The sequence below is a fragment of the Camelus dromedarius genome, chromosome 15, assembly GCF_036321535.1.
Source record: "Camelus dromedarius isolate mCamDro1 chromosome 15, mCamDro1.pat, whole genome shotgun sequence".
NCBI classification, from domain to species: Eukaryota; Metazoa; Chordata; class Mammalia; order Artiodactyla; family Camelidae; genus Camelus; species Camelus dromedarius.
This window is the reverse complement of record NC_087450.1, coordinates 44,670,238-44,688,592: the sequence shown is the minus strand read 5'-3', so window position 1 is coordinate 44,688,592 and position 18,355 is coordinate 44,670,238. Positions and strand designations below refer to the sequence as shown.

The following is an 18,355-nucleotide window of genomic DNA, read 5'->3' as shown; positions in this document are numbered from 1 at the left end:
CTTTGTCCTAAATGCCCTTTCCAGGCTCTGATTAGGGCCTGGCATTCCATAGTATGTAACAAGTATTCAGATAGCTCAGTGATGAAAGTCTCTTTTTAGCACTTAATTCTGTAAATTTTGATTCACCATGGTTATTGTCTGTATTAGCTGGCTTAATAATTTACAAGAGAAAATACTGGTTATAAGTGAAGGAAAACCACTTCAAATCAGCTTTAAGCATGTAGGGCCATTTATTGACTTTCCAAAGCCAGGGGAAGGTTGAATAGCCAAACCACAGTAGGAAGAGAACATAGCTGGAACCATGGGAGCTGTGTCTAGAGCCACGGGAATGAAGTGGGTGAGTGCAGCCCAGGACTCCTCTCTCTCCCATCTCTACTTCCCTCAGTGTGTTGGCTTTGTGCTCTCACATCACAGCCTGGCCTCTTCCATGGCTGGGAAATGTGGCTACTGACAGTTTCTTTTGCCTCTGCAAATGGACTGGCCTCTCTCTCTGGACCCATCTCAGCTGTTCCCAGCGGGTAGGAACAGGCAGCTCTGCCAGGAGCTATAACGGGTGGGGACCAGAAGAAAGGGGGACTTCCCAGGAGAAGAGAGGGTATCAGGCAAGCAGTATCGGGTACCACTTTAAGTCTGTTTTTTAATCCTTTACAAAGAGCTATATGTACTATTTATATAAAATCTTTATCTACCTTTTCCTTAAGTTATGGACACATACTGGTCATGTGTTAAATCGTGCTCACATTCGTTCCATATGTGCTTAAATAAAACTCACTATTGTTTTAACTTGTTTTGTCGGGCCCTTGGGTAAAAGTCTGGCACAATGTTTGTATCGATAGGGTTGCATAAAATCACACCTCAGATGTTTGAGGATGTGGTTAAATATGATTTGTAGAACAGTTGCAAAAATTGATGTTTATTTAAATAAGCTTAGCTTCTCATCAAACTCATTAAGAACACATTGTTAGGGTGTTAGGGGAAACCCCACACTCCAGATTCTTTCTCTAGAAACATTGGTGAGTAGAGAAGGTGGTGGAAGCAAGGAAACACCCTGTGCTTCCAAAGAGGACCCTGGCTGGACTGCAAAGACTCCATTTCACACACCTTTTAGTCAGTCCTGTGGCTGCTCAGAGAGAGTTGGTGGTTCTCAAGGCTATGTCTGTTAGGTATCATAACTGCTGGGGCAGTAGTTGACCAATGAAATCTTGATCATCATTATTTTAAAAGAGCCAGGAATTGTTTTCCCTCAAAGTTATTTGTACAACATGTGTTTCAATTTAGTTTTATAAACAGAAGCTATAACCAACATATTAAGGGTAAGAACAGCTTCACTGGCAGATTCCTGCGTAAATGAGAGTAATAAAATGGTCTTTGTTTATGAAAATAATAAGCAAGCTATATATTAAAAAAAAAAAAACCCTAACCCCATACTGTACCATAACATCTAATAGTAATGAATTCAAGATGTTACTCTTGGAAAACAGGGGTAGGTGACAACAGCTCTCTCCTGGTGTCCTGGATGCCCCCTCTAAGAGCTGGCTGTTTCAAGGACATTGCGGTTATCCTTTCCTGACCTGACAGTCAGCCCTTCTTATTTCCACCAAGCATGGTCAGTTCGTCATAGAAGGTGCCTAACCATACATAATTGAAGGAAGGTTGATATTCTAGCTTAGAACTCCTCAGTCCTCATCAGTGTTCTTGGAGAAGCCATCCTTCCTTCGCTGAATCTGTGTAGAGATGTCAAGCAAATACATTTTATTTGGCAAGGTGACCTTTATAGCTTTTAGTCTTTATATGCTTAAAATTTTTAATTTCTTGCTCCATAGTTTCTAAAAGTAAACACTGAAACACACTAAGCATATATTTCTCGATTTGTTTTGATTACCTGTTATGTCTTGGTGCAGGCAGAATAGTCTATTTTGGGTAAAAAGGGAATAAGAAATGGTTCCTTAAATTGCTTATGTTCTTTTAGAGCATATAGGATTTAGACACTAAATGGAGAACAAGAAAATGCACAGTAAGTCTCTGTTATCTTTTCTACATACAGGTTTCCAGGTTTTTGATGTCTCTAAGCACTGAGACTGAATCTTTTCTTTGTGTTCAGCAGCATGTCAGTGGAGAGAGCATCGTGGTTAAGAGTCCAGGTTCTGAGTCAACACACATGGGTTCAAAACTCATTTTCATCATTTAATCTCTTTCAGCCTCAGCTTCTTCTTCTGCAGATGTGTAATAGTACCTACCTTACAAGGTTCTTATGGCGATTGTATGAAAGAATGCATATAAAGCACTAAGCAAAATGACTATTGAGTCACTGGATATATGTCAGCTGTTACTATTAGACATAATAGGAAGTAAGAGAGCTCTACCCTGCCCTGAAGAAATTCATAATCCATTTGGAATATAAAATACACACTTGTCTAAACGGCATGGGGAGTTCATAAGGCAACATGTAAAAACTACCAAGGGTGGATGTAGACAACACTGCAGTTGAAAGAAAGCTAAACAGACCAAGTACATTTACAGAGTTAAATTAACATCATGCCAATTCAGAAAAAGGAGAGAAAGAGCATTTTTAAATCATTTCAGTTTATTTGTTTGTTTGTTTAGTGGCTTGTTTTTTGGGGGGTGGGGAGGTAATTAGGTTTATTTATTTACTTAATGGAGATACTGGGGATTGACCCTAGGACCTCTTGCATGCTAAGCATTTGCTCTACCATTGAGCTATACCCACCCCTCACCCCCCAAGAAAGAGCATTTTTAAATTATTTTTTAATTGAAATATAGTTAATGTACAATATTATGTTGGTTTCAAGTGTGCTACATAGTGATTTGACATTTACATACATAGTGAAATGGGCACCACAGTAAGTCTGGTAACCATCTGTCCCCATGCAAAGTTATTACAGTGTTACTGACCATATTTCTTATTCTGTGTATTATAGCCCTGTGGCTTATTTGTTTTATAACTGGAGGTTTGTACCTCTTAACCCCTTCACCTATTCTGCCCCTCCCAACCCCCTCAAGAGAAAGAACTGTTTGATTTGGGGATGGCAAGTGTAAAGGTGCTAGTTAAGATCTAGTCAGGTATATAGGGAGTGGCGCAATTTGTCTGGACTAAGCAGGGAGAATTTTTTTTACTCTCATTTCCATTTGGAGAAACCGTATCAGAAGTAACTCTTTTAAATGCTACCTTTCACAAGAGATATCAATATATCAGAATAATTTTTAGCCAGTAACTCAGTATGTGGTGAGATAGGCTGTAACTAGGCCTTCAGAACCCCAGCTTCTACAGCGTGGGAAGGAGGAGGCTGGGGGCCGGGTGCCACACCAGCAGACAGAAGGACCAGACATGGCGATTCCTCTTCCTCATGGGTTTGGTCCAGCTTCCTTTCTCTTAGATCCATTTTGCTCTCTGACTCTTCTGCTTTTCTGGGCACTTGTATATTTCCCAGTACTTTGATGAAGAGGAAATTACCTGATTTCCAAAATGACCAGTGTCATTATTGGTCAGAGACCCCTGATCAGGGAGACCAAGGTCTTCCCTTCCATACATTGTTTTTCTTGTTCTTCCATATTTCTTTTGCTTAGATTTAATTCCACCCCCAGCATATTCATTGTCATGTCTTAATGCCAGTAGAATCCAAATTCAAGTTTTGATTTAATTGGGGCTGCTTATGCTGATATATAACACAGTGACTCAAGAGGACTTTTTATCCCAAATCTCCTGTCTTAAGTAATGAGAGGCCACTGCTGAGTCTAAGCCATCTTTGATCACTCTCTTGAAACTTTCATTCCCTCCTCACTCCTTGTCCCCTTTCTCTGCTTTAATTTTTCTCCATATTTAATTTTATTTAATTTTTATTTAATTTTTCTCCATCTATATATTTTACTTACTTGTTAAATGCTTGTTAGATGAATGGTAACATCATGAGAGTCTTATTCTCTTAAATGAAAACACTCGACTTTGAATAATCTAAATATATATAATTTGATGACGAATCTATAATATCAAAACACTGGAGCCTCCAAAGCATAAACCTCACTTAGTATATTTTAAGATAAGTTTCTGTTTTGGAAGTTTTTAATTTGCTTACATCTTTTCAAAAACTCATAGCTTTTGTATAATGCGGTGCTTACTCAGACCTAGTTTTTAGTCACCCTAGGAATCATGATTAATCCTGGGTCTAGTTTAATATCATTTTAAATGTAACTCAGAACAGTTGTTACTTGATTTTGGCAGAACGTGTAGTAGCGTCTTTACAGTCCTTGTGTCCACAAACTGGTTTTGCTAGCAATGGTTGTAGCTTTGTTGGAAGCCTTTTGAATTGAGAAATACAGTGGCTTTTTTACAGTCTTCCTATGTGACATGTGACCTGTGATTTGTAATAAATACTGTTCAGCTAACATCTATCAGCAGTTAGTTAATTGATAGTTTGTACCTATATTGACACGCAGCACGGGGACTTGTTTAATGACTGCTTTCCTCACTTGGAAAATTAGAATGTCAAAGAGGTACAGCAAATGATCAATTGTACTTGTGTTTATTTTCACTTTCAAGGTTAATTGTTGTCTCTTTTCTACACCCTTTTGATATTTGCAGAGTCCCAATTGAGAATAGTTGTATAAATAAACCATTATGACCTAAGCAGAATGTTAACTTTTATTAGAGGTGTAATATGGTCCAGATTGGAGTTTTCTTTAATAAAATCTTAAATGGTCCTAGATATAAGGAACTATGAAGACGAATATGGAGAATCTTTCTAATTGAAAGCATTTTCTGTTTATCTACATCATTTACTCATTCTTACAGTCATTCCTGCATAAATTTAGTTTTTTTCAACCAATTTGCTATATATGTACTGTGTTCCAGACACTGGGGATGCAAAAACGAACAAGAAAAACTCCTAGCCTGCAAGGAACTCATCATTTAGTGAATATTCACTGTAAGCCATAGGAACCCCTTTCTGCTACAGCCAAGTGCTGAGCCAGATCCATTGCTAAATCTCAGCCAAATCTCATGGCCATTGTTGCCTCACCATATGTATATCAGTGCCCAACATCCTTTTAGAAAGGTAGGAGGCAGTATTTTTTTTTTTTTTTTCAGTTTCAGCGGATTCGGCATCTTCCTTCCACCCCCTCCCCGACCACTTGCCTGCTGCAGTTTCAAATAGCACAGATAGAAAGCCCTAAAAATGTATACTTGTACATTTTTAAATGTCCCCTACTACACCGTAACCACCCCCTGTTTTCCAAATGCTGCCATTAGTGGTTACAATAATCATCTGTAATGTTAGCTTCTAAGAACCATGGTACAAGAGCTTCTTTTATAATTTCCCAGATGGGAAGGAACACATGTACAAGCCTGTTAGAGTTGCAGAAACTGGAAACAGCGCTATGTGGATTTGTATTTTTGGAACTCTTTGGGCTTATTTAAGCTTTCAAAGTCAAACTTACATATCTATTAGGAATCAAATATCAACTCGGGGAAAACTCATGTGCCACAGCAAGGGGAATAAATCATATTAAAGTAGTTTGTAAAAGGAACTCCTGGAAACAACTCTTTTCATATTCAGACTGATGGTTCATGTACTCTTTGCAGGATGCCAGATAATAAATGATGGTTATATAAACCAGGGTCATTCCGTTTGTTTGGAGGACTGGCTTTGAGCATTTCTGTTCTTTGCTTAAATAGTAGTGTAATGAGAAGTTAAGAAGTAGGAAAGGGAGATAATTATAAATTATCCATAGGCATATGAAATACTCTTAATTAAAAAGGTTTTCAGTGGTCCCTAGTTTTTTGCAGTGTGGTTTTTTTTTTTTTTTTAAACAAGATTTTGTGACTTATAGTCAGAGCTTTGACCTTTCATAAGGAAACAGTCATTGGGGAAAGGTATCTGATAATCAATTCAATGTTAGATCTTTTTTTTATTGTCTCTCTTAAGGTGATGAACCTAACTCGAAAGAGGATTCCTTCTGCACTTAGATCGTGAAATGAATTTGTCCCTCTGAGTGTGAATTTTTTCAAGCTCAGCTTCAACCTTGGTTTTAGATATTTTGTGAGTTTTAGAGTCATATTATATAAGTACATTGTTTCTATTTGTTGAGACTGTAAGCATTTTTAAATTTGCATCCTTATTTCACAGAAAGGAATATTCAAGATTGGATACTTTATCATCTGTAAAAGAGCAAGAAGTGATAGATAAACTCAGACTCCCAATCTTGGCTTTCCTTTTAAAACCACTGGTTCTGGGAGCCTTGGTGTATCATGAGGGACAAGAGGAAGGAGTCAGTACTGAGTTTCCAGACATCATTGGTGACAACGGCTTTTTTTTTTTTGTTTTAGTTTTCTTCAAAGCAACTTTGTGTGTGTGTGTGTGTGTGTGTGTGTGTGTGTATATATATTTTAAAGTATAATTAGTTTATAATGTGTCAATTTCTGGTATATAGAATAATGCTTCAGTCATACATGAACATACGTATATTCATTTTAATACTCTTTTTTACCAGAAATTACTACAAGATATTGAATATAGTTCTCTATGCTATAACAGTATGAACTTGTTGTTTATCTATTTTATATATATTACCTAGTATCTGCAAATCTTGAACTCCCAGTTTATCCCTTCCCACCCCTTTTCCCCCCAGTAAGTTTGTTTTTCTATGTCTGTGAGTCTGTTTCTGTTTTGTAAATAAGTTCATCTTTTTTTTTTTAGATTCCACATATAAGTGATATCATATGGTATTTTTCTTTCTCTTTCTGGCTTACTTCACTCAGAATGACAATCTCCAAGTCCATCCATGTTGCTGCAAATGGCATTATTTTATTATTTTTTATGGCTGAGTAGTATTCCATTGTATAAATATACCACAGCTTCTTTATCCAGTCATTTGTGGATGGACATTTAGGTTGTTTCCATGTCTTGGCTATTATAAATAGTGGTGACAGCAACTTTCGTAATGCAGGTTCCTGAAAATTGCCATATGTGGAGAATAAAGGTTAGGAATTAACATTAATTTGCTCATTGATTTATTCTTTCTTCAATCATTGTGCGGTTTCTGTGTTCCCAGCACTGTACTAAGGTCTTCATTGTACATATTCCTCCATCATACCACCTAAAAATATATTCCAGATATACATGTATTACAATTCTACATGTAAAAATAAAATTGTAACAATGTTAGATGAAAAACTAGGAAAATAGTGAAATAACCTCTGAGTTATTAATCAGATTTAACTCTATAGAAATCTAAATTTTCTGTGATTGGAGAAGAGCCCCCTGACAAAATCAAAAGTCAGAAAGAGAAAATATTTATAACACATGTAATAGACACGGGTTAGTAAATCTAATAAACAACAATAACTAAAAAACTCCAAGAACCTTTAAGCAAAATGGGCAGAGGATTTGAAGAGAAAATTTACAGGAGAAATATAAATGACCCGTGAACAAGTAAAAAAATTGCCCGGCTTCATTCATTGGATCTAAATAGACTCACCATTTTTCCAGCTATCAGATTGCCAGCATTAAATTAAAGGGTGACAACAGCCAGTGTTATCCAGTTACTCAGGATGAACGGAAACAGACTCTGTCTCATACTGATGCAAATTCACAAGTCCAAATGTGAAATGCTGCAAAATTGTTAGAAAAACAATCTATTAAATGCAGTTAAAATATAAAATGTTTATAACCTTTGACCCAACAAGCTGAGTTTTAGTTACCTAATAAGAAATATAAGTCTCATCAACAAAGGATATATATATATACAAGAATATTTCTGGTCATACTGTCGAGTGGCTGACAACTACAAACAGCCTGAATGTCTGTTGCTAGGTGAATGGTTAAATAAAAAATAAATCCATGCCATGGAATATTATATGGCTATTTAGAAAGCAATTGGTAGAATCCTGTGTATAGTGTGACTCCATTAGGGAAAACAAAACAGAAGGTTAAAGAGTTATTTGTATGCAGGTGTGTCTATGTGTGTGTCTGTTTTTATGATCATAGGAAGGGCTGTTTAAGGCCACTTACACAGTTACTGTTGGTTACCTTGAAAAGTGAGGGTGGAAATGCTTTTTCTTTTAAAAACTTCTGCGTCGATTGAGTTGTTACAACAAGTCTAAATTTTGTAATGTAAAACCAAAAACAACTGAGAAGTTAAAAAAGAGAGAATGAAAAGGGAGGGGGATGTGGCCAAAGAGGCAGGAGGGTATAGTTTCTTAGAAGCAAGAAAGAGTATTTCCAGAGGAGAGAGATCATCCATCTCAAATACTGTTTAGAGATCAGGAGATAAGGACCGAGACGCATTTGCTGTGTGTGGTGGATGCTGCAGTCCTGGTGGTAGACGCAGTCTCGATGAACTGGTGGGGTTGGAAGGCTGTTATAGTGGGAGCAGAGGGAATGAGGCCGGGAGTGTACGGCTCTTTCAGCAGTCCGTGAAGGGGAGGAGACATGCGCGAGAGAGAACCCAGGGAACTAGGTAGAGACTAGCATTATTCTTTTCATTCTTTTTGAAATTTTTATTTTTTAAGATGGGAGAGGCTTCTGGTCCTTTTCCATCCCTGTATGTACTTGCTACACTTGTGCATCCTGTAGGCACAGTAGAAGGCAGAGCAAGGACATTGAAGCTGTTAGAGGTGAGCAGCTTGAGTGTGAGCACCAGCTCCCCAAGATGCAGGAGAAGCAGGGCTGGGGTTAGTTTTAAATAGAAGGAAGGACATCACATCTGAGATTCCCAGTGCTGACAGGCAGTGATTCTTAAAGTCTAGGTTGGGACCCTCCTAGGATGGCGGCTGAGCCCTCCTGAGGACCTGAGAACTGATTCAGAAATGTGGCTTAGTTCCTACTAGTCCCTCTAGGTGAGAGATGGACAATTCTACTAAGTTTTGAAAGAACTTATATTTGACTTGGAGCCACTACCAACTAAAAATAACTTATTAAGTGTTATTAAAATTTGTTATTCATAAATTAATATCAACATGCTACAAGAATTTACTCTAATTTGGTATTTTATTCAGAAGTCTGACAAATACTCAGCATTTGGCAGTAATCATAAAACACATGTACATAGTTGTAAGTGCCACAATTTTAATTCAGGCACTTCATCAGTGTGTCATCAGTGTTGACTTGAGTTGGTGATGACATTTGATTGTGGCTATTCTTGCTTTTTATTATAAATTACAGTAAGTTTAGCTTTATCATTATCAATTTAGTTTTTTGTGGGTTGTTTGGTTATCCTTTCAATGTTTCTTGATACATATTTGGATCAATAATGTTTTTGTCTTACAATATTCTTATAACTAGACTTTTAAGATATGTGTGTATTGTGGTTCCCATATGAACCATCCATAATCATGTTACTAAACAGATGTGTACGTAACACCCTGACACTTGCTTGTACAGTGACACACTTCGTAGTGATGTGTTTCTTGGTAATATTTGCTACTTAAATAACTTATGACATACCATCAAGGTAAATAAAATAAAATTACTGCGTATTTTAAGGTTTTGTTGTCATCTAGTGATATAAATCAAGCTTATAATGCATTTTCTTCTTATGAAAAGTCAATTTTAAGCCATTTGTATATCTCATATAAATTATAAGCCATTATATATTCTTGCTAGCAACGTGTATTGTAATTTATTAACTTTGTTTTTGTCTAATTCTTTGTTACTGCCAGATTCACTTTTCCCTTCTTGGAACATGGAAACAAGTGAGATCGGTGAGGGTCTTTTCCTCACTGTGGTGGGCCTTGGTCAGAAAGTTTGAAGTGGGGAGAGTATAGCTCAAGTGGTAGAGCACATGCTTAGCATGCAGGAGGTCCTGGGTTCAATCCCCTGTACTCCTTCCAAACAAAAGTAAATAAGTAAACCTGATTACCTCCCCACTTAAAATAATAAAAATAAATAAATAAAATTAAAAAAAAAAAGTTTGAAAGCTCTCACTCTAGGGGAGTGACTAGGTATGTGGCAAAGGATGTATGGAGTTGCAAAATTCGAATCTGGGGAACTCACATCCCCAGCCTCTTTTTGCTAGTGGACTGTGAGCTGGTCACCAGAACAGTGTTCCAAGACTGATGACATTGTGGTTTTCACTACCTGTTTAAGGATGTGAATGAAGACCCAGGAGAAGATGTGGCCCTCCTTTCTGTCAGTTTTGAGGACACTGAAGCCACTCAGGTGTATCCTAAGCTGTACCTGTCACCCAGAATTGAACAGTAAGTATCAGTGTTGTTTATTTTTTGTAGCCGGATGCTTCTCCTTGTTAAACAGACATGCTTGCTGTTTCTTTTGCCCCTCTTGAACTCTTGAAATGATTTTTCTTTATCAACTTGTTTTCTTAAAAATGAATTGTATTCACAGTTTAGATTGCAGAGTAAATGCAGTGAGTATTTGCCACTGAGGTCTTTGCATGAGTCTTAGTTGTACAATTTGCAGTGTGAATACTGTGCCTGACAGACTGAGTCCACAATTGTGACTCCTTCCAAATGCTCCCTGAGTGTGTGTGGTTATCCTGAACAACATCCTACCCAATTTCCCGTGTATTTTTAGGTATTCTAGTTGCTTGTAAAAATGTAACTAGTCTCCTTAACATACTAAAGTATTCAGAAGTTAGTAAAGGGAATAGTAAAAGCAGGTAGTTTAAAAAGACGACACGTTTGAGTTATTTTTCTGTGTTGAAATAGTTCTATGTAACTTTACACAACATTCAGGCTACATGGTACAAGTAGTTTGACATCACATTTGTGGTTTAAGCCAATAACGTTATTCATCGGTAATGAATCTTATAGGGACTATCCTCACAATGTGCTTATTGTTGGCTGAAATGCTTTACTAGCTTATTCTACTTCAAAGGAAGCTGAGGTTCATTGAAAATGGATCGTAAGCAGATTTGGTTGGGAACTTCTGACAGGACAGATTTTTCATCAGCAGAGAGAGTTTTTACAGACTCTGATTGAAATGTATTATTAAAATTCTCTGTAAGTCATTTAGTCAGGGTTGGCTGATTTCTGTCTGAGATGTGGTCACCATCCACATTCACATACTAAGCTGTTTTTACCCCCTCTGACCTTAATTGCTCAAATTCATGAATCATGGACATACCATCTGACACACTGATATAAGACATAGCTGTTTATACTCAAATACGGATGATTACGAGCATTAATAATCCCCGGCATTCTCTCATCTATTTATGGACCTCTGATAGCAGCTAGAACAGGATTTTACAGTAGCAGGCACTCAATGAACGTTTTAATTTTTAATTGAAAATACCGGCCCATAACAGTAAGAGGTCAAAGAGTTTTGGAGGCAGTACAGTGATGTGGTAACAGGTAAGGGCTCGGGGTCAGGCATACCTGGTTTAAACCTGGGTTCTGCCACTTGCCAGCTAGCAAAATATTTGACATCTTTGAACTTGTTTCCTCATCCATAAAATAAGGGTAATAATACCTATTTCGTGGTGTTGTTTTGAGGATTCTACTGAATACTGTTCATAAAGCATGAATTGCAGTGCCTGGGACTATAGCACGTAATAGCTATTCACGTTGTTATTACTGATACAGTTTACACGAGGAGAACGAGTGAGTAAGTGGTTAGCAGGACAAGTATGGGCAGAAAAGGAGAGGATGAGTAAATAAGTAAACAAATACTAGCTCTGGGGTAGCTACTCAGTTGGTACATAATGAATTAAACTAAGAAGGTATTTTGGTGATGAGAAAAGAGAAAATGATCACAAGATGTGGGTAATAAGAATGTATTAGTTCAGCTGCAGCCAAGAATTTGTCAGCGCAGAGAAACATTGTTTCCAGACCTACGTTGTTTTTCATTGAAGTTACTGCACCTAGTTTGCAAGTAAACTTGCTAATAAAATGTTTCTCAGTCTCAAAGTTGAAGATGTGATGGGAAAAATTACTAGTGAAGGGTATATTTTAAAAGATATTTTATTTCCTATTTCTAAAATATAGCTTTCTATGTTTTCCTCCTTTTATGTAAAGAACTGGCCACACTTATTCTCCAGATCAGTTGCCTATCATTTCCCCTCCTCTAGCTTGTCCTTTAGCCAGACTCCATCACTTAAGTTTTCTTAATTCACCTGTACTCTTCCTGCCTCTGTGCCTCTGCTGAAGCTGTTAGCGCCATGTAAAATGCCCTCTCTAATGCCCTCTTCATGTTGAAATATTACATATTTTCTAAGACATTATTCAGATGCCCTCTACCACCCATTTTCCCCGAGCACAATTCACCTAACCTCCCCCTGAATTCTTAGTACTGAATTTATATCACTCTTATAATCTGCCCACCATAGATTTAGTTAGTGGTGTGCATTTTATTTTCATCTTTTAACTATATTGCAAGCGGCTCAAGGGCAAGGAACAAGTCTTTCCATTCCTTTAAAACTTTTACAAATGCAGTGCACAGTAAATAATAGCAAATGATAGTAAATAATTGGCAGTGTTCTAGGTCAGTAAGTAATTCTCACAAGAAAATGTGAAAATGCTGCACTGAGAGGTTGTACATTTTTCCTGGCTGATACTAGTTCACTTACTAGAACTGGCTGCATTTGTAATACCAAAGAAAACGAGCAGAAGTTTTAATGTTCTTAAGTAGAAGCTGTAAAAATGAGGTTTTAGAGAAAGGTTAAAATGGAAAGTGGTCAAATTGTGGTATGACCTTCTAAGGGCTTACATAGTTGCTAAAGTTATTAATATCTTTGGTTAACTCTTGCAGCGTTCAGAGCATAGAAAAGAAGTAACATCATTGCAGTTAGGCCAAGGTCATAGGATGGACTTTAGGAACTGAGTAAGGAGAGGTTGGTACTATCTTTGGCATTGTGTTAAGCTCTCTTCTGTTTTCTGTGTTTCATACTATCCTGTCAACTTTTAACTATCTAGGCATTGATAATAGGCTTAGACTTGGAGAGTTCTTTCAGGAGTCATGGAAAAAGCATCCCATGTGGACCCGCCCAAAGGCAATGCCAGACGCTTGCCCTAGCTGAGGCTTGTACTCTTTTTGGCTTCTACTGTGCCTCTTTCTAGGAAGTCCCAAGCCTCATGCAGTGCATTTGACAGGCAGAGGCCCAGAAGACCAATAGCCTGATCCACATTAGGTAAAAATTGGCAAGAAAATGCTTGTATCCTCACCATCTGCTCTCCATGGGCATGGAGAGATATCCTGAGCCCGGGAGATTCCCCATGTCAGTCTGGCTAATATATGTCTGCCCCAGCTTGTCCGTGCAGGAGGCAAGGGTATGCTCACATTAACTAATTTCAGAAATAGGAGAAGGCTACTTTGGGGTCTTGTCATCACATGTAGGGAAAGGCAGCCATTTGTTGTACCCTAAAGATTTCTAGGGACATGAATACCAAATGCCCCCAATTAGACACTCCCACAAAAGGGAACATCTGCAGGCACGTTGGGTAGGAGACTCCCACGTGTGCTACAATTTATGAAGCTCTGAAATGCGATCCCACTTCAGAAGTCTGTCCTGGAAAAGCCGTCTGGTGTTTCTAGCAGTGCTGGAACACGAATGACTGCATGCCTTTGTGGTGTTCAGATACATGTTGTTTCCGGGTCTCCCACCGTGTTTGTATGTGGCTTGCAAAGTAAACGCTTCTGAAGACTTTGTGTTCTTCTCGCACAAGGGACATTTATGAAATACACACATTTCAGGGTCCATACGTTTGTTTTGCAAGGAACCAAAACTGGTCAGTTGAATTAGACACTAAGTACTGTTGATTTAAAAAAAAAGTTAGTGGTGAGGTATGCAACAAAAGCTCGTCATGCAAATTAGATTTTGGTTGAGTATTAAGTGTGTGTATCGGGGAGGGGGGACTAGATTCTAAACCAGTTGCCTTTTTTTCTTCCTGGCAGAAAAGCTGGAATTTAGGGTTACATCATCAGAGCTGGCACTAAAGCTGCTCCACCTTTCCCTCCTCCCTAGACTGTTGGCAGTTGCCACGGTGACACCAGAGGTTAAATGGGCAGCAGAGGCTGCACAGCTCTCTTCCCCGAAAGGTGTGGCCCTTGTCTTGGCTTGAGCCGGTTTGTGGGAGTGGTTTGGAGAAAACCAGCTCGTCACTGCCTGTGCTGTTCCCACTCTGTGCATAAAAAGAAGACTTCAGCCCCTGAGGCAGGCCAGGTGGCATCTTTCACAAGTACAGAATTTGTTTTTAGAACTTTGTGTTGTTAAGTTACAGTCTGCCTTGGAAATAAGTACTCAAAGCTGCCCAGCCCACAATTGCTCACCGTCAATGAGGCCTGTGTGCCTGCGGGTATCCACGCATGTGTTCTTTCAGGCAACAAAAACGCAGTGAAAAGTGACCAAGTGTAAGGCCATTTGCTAGATACTTCAGAGGGTGCTGAGGAAATTGAGATGTGGCTTTGCCCTTAATTTGCTTATAGCTCAGTAAGGGAGATAAGAACAAACATGGCAAGTTCCAGCTTGAATGGAAAAAAGCACCATGAGACTTGCCATCAGATGCCCTCTGTTCCTCCACTTACTACCTGGCAGTCTTGCCCAAGATACTTAACCTTTTTGAGCCTCATTTCATCTTCCATAAAGGGGGATAAATCTTAAATTTCAGTTTCCTCTACTCCGAAGGCGGGTATGTATGAAAGTGCCTATTGTAGTGTTTGACACATGGTTGCCATTCAGTTGGTGCTTCTTGAGTTGTATAAACACTTAAGAAAAGATTTATTAATGACTGAAAGACTTTGAGGGAGATGGAGATCCAATTGACTTGGTGAGGAAGGGACATTGGAAAATTTGGGGAAGTGTGGCTCTTCCAACGTAATGTGGCTTTTCTAGAGATTAAACATGTAATACTGTAACAATTATAAAAATGTATTTGTTTAGTGCTTTAAAATATTCACACTGCTTTGCAGTTTACCTTCCTGTCTGGTCTTCGTGATAGCATTCCTAGCAGGAGTTTTATCCCTTTAGTCCTTTTCCTTCTATAAGCTGCAATTCGTAGACTCTTCCTTGTATCCTTTATTGCCTTCACTTCCTTTTGTTGCAGAAAAATAGGTTCTTGCTTCGTGCAGGAAAGAATTCAAGAGCAAGTCATGGTAAAGGGGAAGGAAGTTTATTTAGAGAGGTACACATTCCATAGACAGAATGCCGGCTGTCTCAGAAGGCAAGAGAGAGAGAGCGACCACAAGATGCAGAGTTGTTAGTTTTTATGAGTTTGGTAATTTCATATGCTAATGAGTAGGAGCATTATTCTAACTACTTTGGAGAAGGGGCAGGGATTTCCAGGAATTGGGCCCCCCACCCACATTTTGAGCTTTTATGATCAACCTAAGAACTGTCATAGCACCAGTGGGTGCGCCGTGAGGCTCAGGGTCTACTGGAAGTCGAATCTTCCGCCATCTTGGTTCTAACCAGTTTGTCCTGTCCTCAATTGCTGTGTCATTCCTTCAGTGGTTATGCCCTGCCACTTTCCCTCCTGTCTCACTTTTCACACCCATTAAATTATGCTACATTATATTTCCCATGACTCCACTTCTAGGCCTCTTACATGGCCTTACCTCTTGATGAATGACCCCAGATCCTCATTTCTAATCCCAACATTCCCCGCTGTTTACAGATCTGCTTTTCTAGCCACTTGATAGATGAGTCTATCTGTGTGTCCAGTTGACACCCCAAATTCCAAGTGCTTGAAACCAAACTCATCATTCCTCCGATGAACGACTGCTTCTGCTTCACAACCTTCTTCCTTGTCTTTGGTGCCCACGTGCTGCGTCTCAAGGGCCTTAGCCAGCCTGTTGTTTTCTACTAGAAACCCTCTCTCCCCAGTATCTCTATTCTTATCATTCCTCCTTCATTTCAGTTCAGTCCTTCTATGGCCATGTCTCCTGAAGACCTTCTAACTTTTCTTCCTATTTTAGTTTATCCAGCACAAAACTGCCACTATCTTCTTGAACTAAGTTCCAGTCATGTAGTGTCCCTTCCTTGCTCCACAGTGTCAGTGCCTCCCCGTTAACTGAATTAAGTACAGATCTCTCATCATCCGGAGAATTCTGTTTTAATCCGTTGGCCTTTCTAGCCCAGTCTGGGTCCTGTATATTTCCTGTTGTTCAGCCAAACTGTTTTGTGTGTGTGTGTGATTTCCTGTGAATACACTTTGTATTTTTTTCATTTTCATATCTTTGCTTGGGCTGCTTCTTACAGTAAAACATTGAATTTCATTCCCTCTCCCATAGGATCTTACCTCTTAGATCTTCTCAATCACCACCTCCTCTGTGGAACTTTTCTGACCACCGCTACCTGCCTCCCCAGCATGGCAGCACTCTCCTCTCCTGTGTTTGTGGCCCTCTTGTCATATTATGTCCCTGGACTATAAACTCCTTAAGGGTGGGCTTCTTTTTCCATCATTGAGGGTTGGAAAGCCACTAGCCCATCTCCTGCCAGCCTGGCCCTGGCCGTGGGCCCTGTGTGAGGTTCAGTCACAGTTGCCACCGATTGGACTCCCTAGTGGGGCAGAAAGCTTTGAACCTGTTGGGTCCCGGTGCCTGCAAAGGCAGGTGCTCTCCCTCCCTGTTTCCTGTTGCTGTGCCCTGGGGCTAGCCAGCAGGCTCATTTCCCTGTGGACCCTCATCTAGTTCCTGAGAGGTAGGGCTTTATTTTGTAGGCGTGGCTTATAAGCTGAATCCTGGAGGTGTAAATGTGCTTTTGATCCCATGTGACCTGACATCTACTGCTGTTGTGGCCTGTCCAGCTTCCCTTTCCCTGCCTTTACCCCACAGTGTGCTGGCCACAGACAGACATGGTCATTTGGAACATTTAGATAGCCTGTAATCCACAGAGGCTGGGATAAACTGAACTTGGACTAGAGGACCTAGAGAAAGGGTGGGGGGAACCACAAATTAAAGTAATACTTAGAGTTAAAAATGAGATTTAATGAAATTATGGGTTTTAAATTCAGATAAATCAGATAAAATCAGTTTTTTTAAAGTGTAAGCAAATTCAGTATTTTGTGATTTTATTTAAATTTAATACTGAAATCAACATCTTAACAGGATGGGAAATTTCAGTTTTAGACGCTCAAAAGATTTTTTTTTAGAATAATTAAAGAAATTGTGTAACTAAACAAAGATAGATTTAAAAGAAAAGTAAATCTTGTCTTTTTTCTTTAAAAAAAAAAAAAAGCAAGCCCAAGCAAAGGTATGCGTCAGTTGTCTCAAAAGATGAGACCCCAAATCTCTTGGGGTGATTTTGTGTCAGGATTTAAGTAATAGAACATCATAGTAAACATGGTTTAATTTAGCCTTACTTATGTTTACTTGAATCACTGAGATAATCCTATAATAAATATTGTGCTCCTGGAGGTTTTTTTTTCCTTTGATAAATATATAGTTCTGAGTATGCTAAGACAACCAGCTGTCAGGAGACCATGTGTATTTGGTTTCAGTGGAGCGAACTATCTTCGCCTCTAGGGACTTGAGATGTTCGTTTTACTAGTCTGGGAGCAGGGCCAAAAGGGTTCTTCGTGACTTAGAATGGAATTCTAAAGAGTAAGTTCAGCAAGTTTTCATTAGTGAGTTTGGCCTTTTGTCTTGCCTGTGCCTCCCAAAAGATCAAGAGCTCAGCCTGCACTTTGAAACATTACACAAAAGAACCAGAATGGAATTTAGTTAGGGGAGAAAATCAATCAGCCCCCAAATGCCATATTTTTGGAAACATTCTGGTGCAGAACTCCTGCCTCCCCAGCTGCCTAAGTTAGGGATAGATTAATGTTTTTATCTAGCTTTCCTTTAAGGCAGAAAATAGACATTTGGAAGAAAGATGTGTTTAAGTCTGTGATAACTTAAATCTCACTGGTACGTGTTTCTTAAACTTGTTTGACCCTTAAACTCTGTCTTAGATTGATTTTGTGTCTTTGGGCAGTTCTGTGCTTTGTTTCTTTTAAATGCTAGTCTCCTCTGTACAGCATAATGATTAGCTTAAAAAACTATGAGATATAATGTGTCCTCATTTAAAAAATCAGGCCTACCACCAGAGGTTTTTTTTTCTGTAGTGAAGACAAGAAGTTCATGATTTTCAATTTAACACTAAATCTCAACAGCAAAGCTCTATAAGCGCTGATTACTGTTTAATGCATTCAGTGTTCATTTATATTTATTCATCAGTAGGACAGTATTCTTCAGTGGAAGGTCTGAGATGAAAAGTGGTAGTTCATGAAAACATTAGGCTATGTGCTAGACAGGAACAGAGAAATTAGAAAATGGAAGAGAAAACGGTCTAGAATGTTCCAGAACTGATGGAAGGCACCAAATAGAAGAAGTACAGTGAATCTCAAACAGACTAAATAAAAAGAAATTGACACCTAGACACATTATCTAAACAGCAAAGATGAAAG

General features: G+C 38.8%; 1 protein-coding gene across 3 annotated transcripts in view; it reads left to right on the top strand.

Annotated features, from left to right (window-relative positions):
- Positions 1 to 18,355, top strand: part of BABAM2 (BRISC and BRCA1 A complex member 2) — a 355,229-nt gene that overhangs the window by 174,172 nt on the left and 162,702 nt on the right. For all 3 annotated transcript variants that reach the window (XM_064494653.1, XM_010991265.3, XM_064494652.1), the window contains one exon: positions 10,101 to 10,210. In XM_064494653.1, coding sequence (XP_064350723.1) covers positions 10,101 to 10,210 — 110 coding nt within the window. The remainder of the gene's footprint in view (positions 1 to 10,100; positions 10,211 to 18,355) is intronic.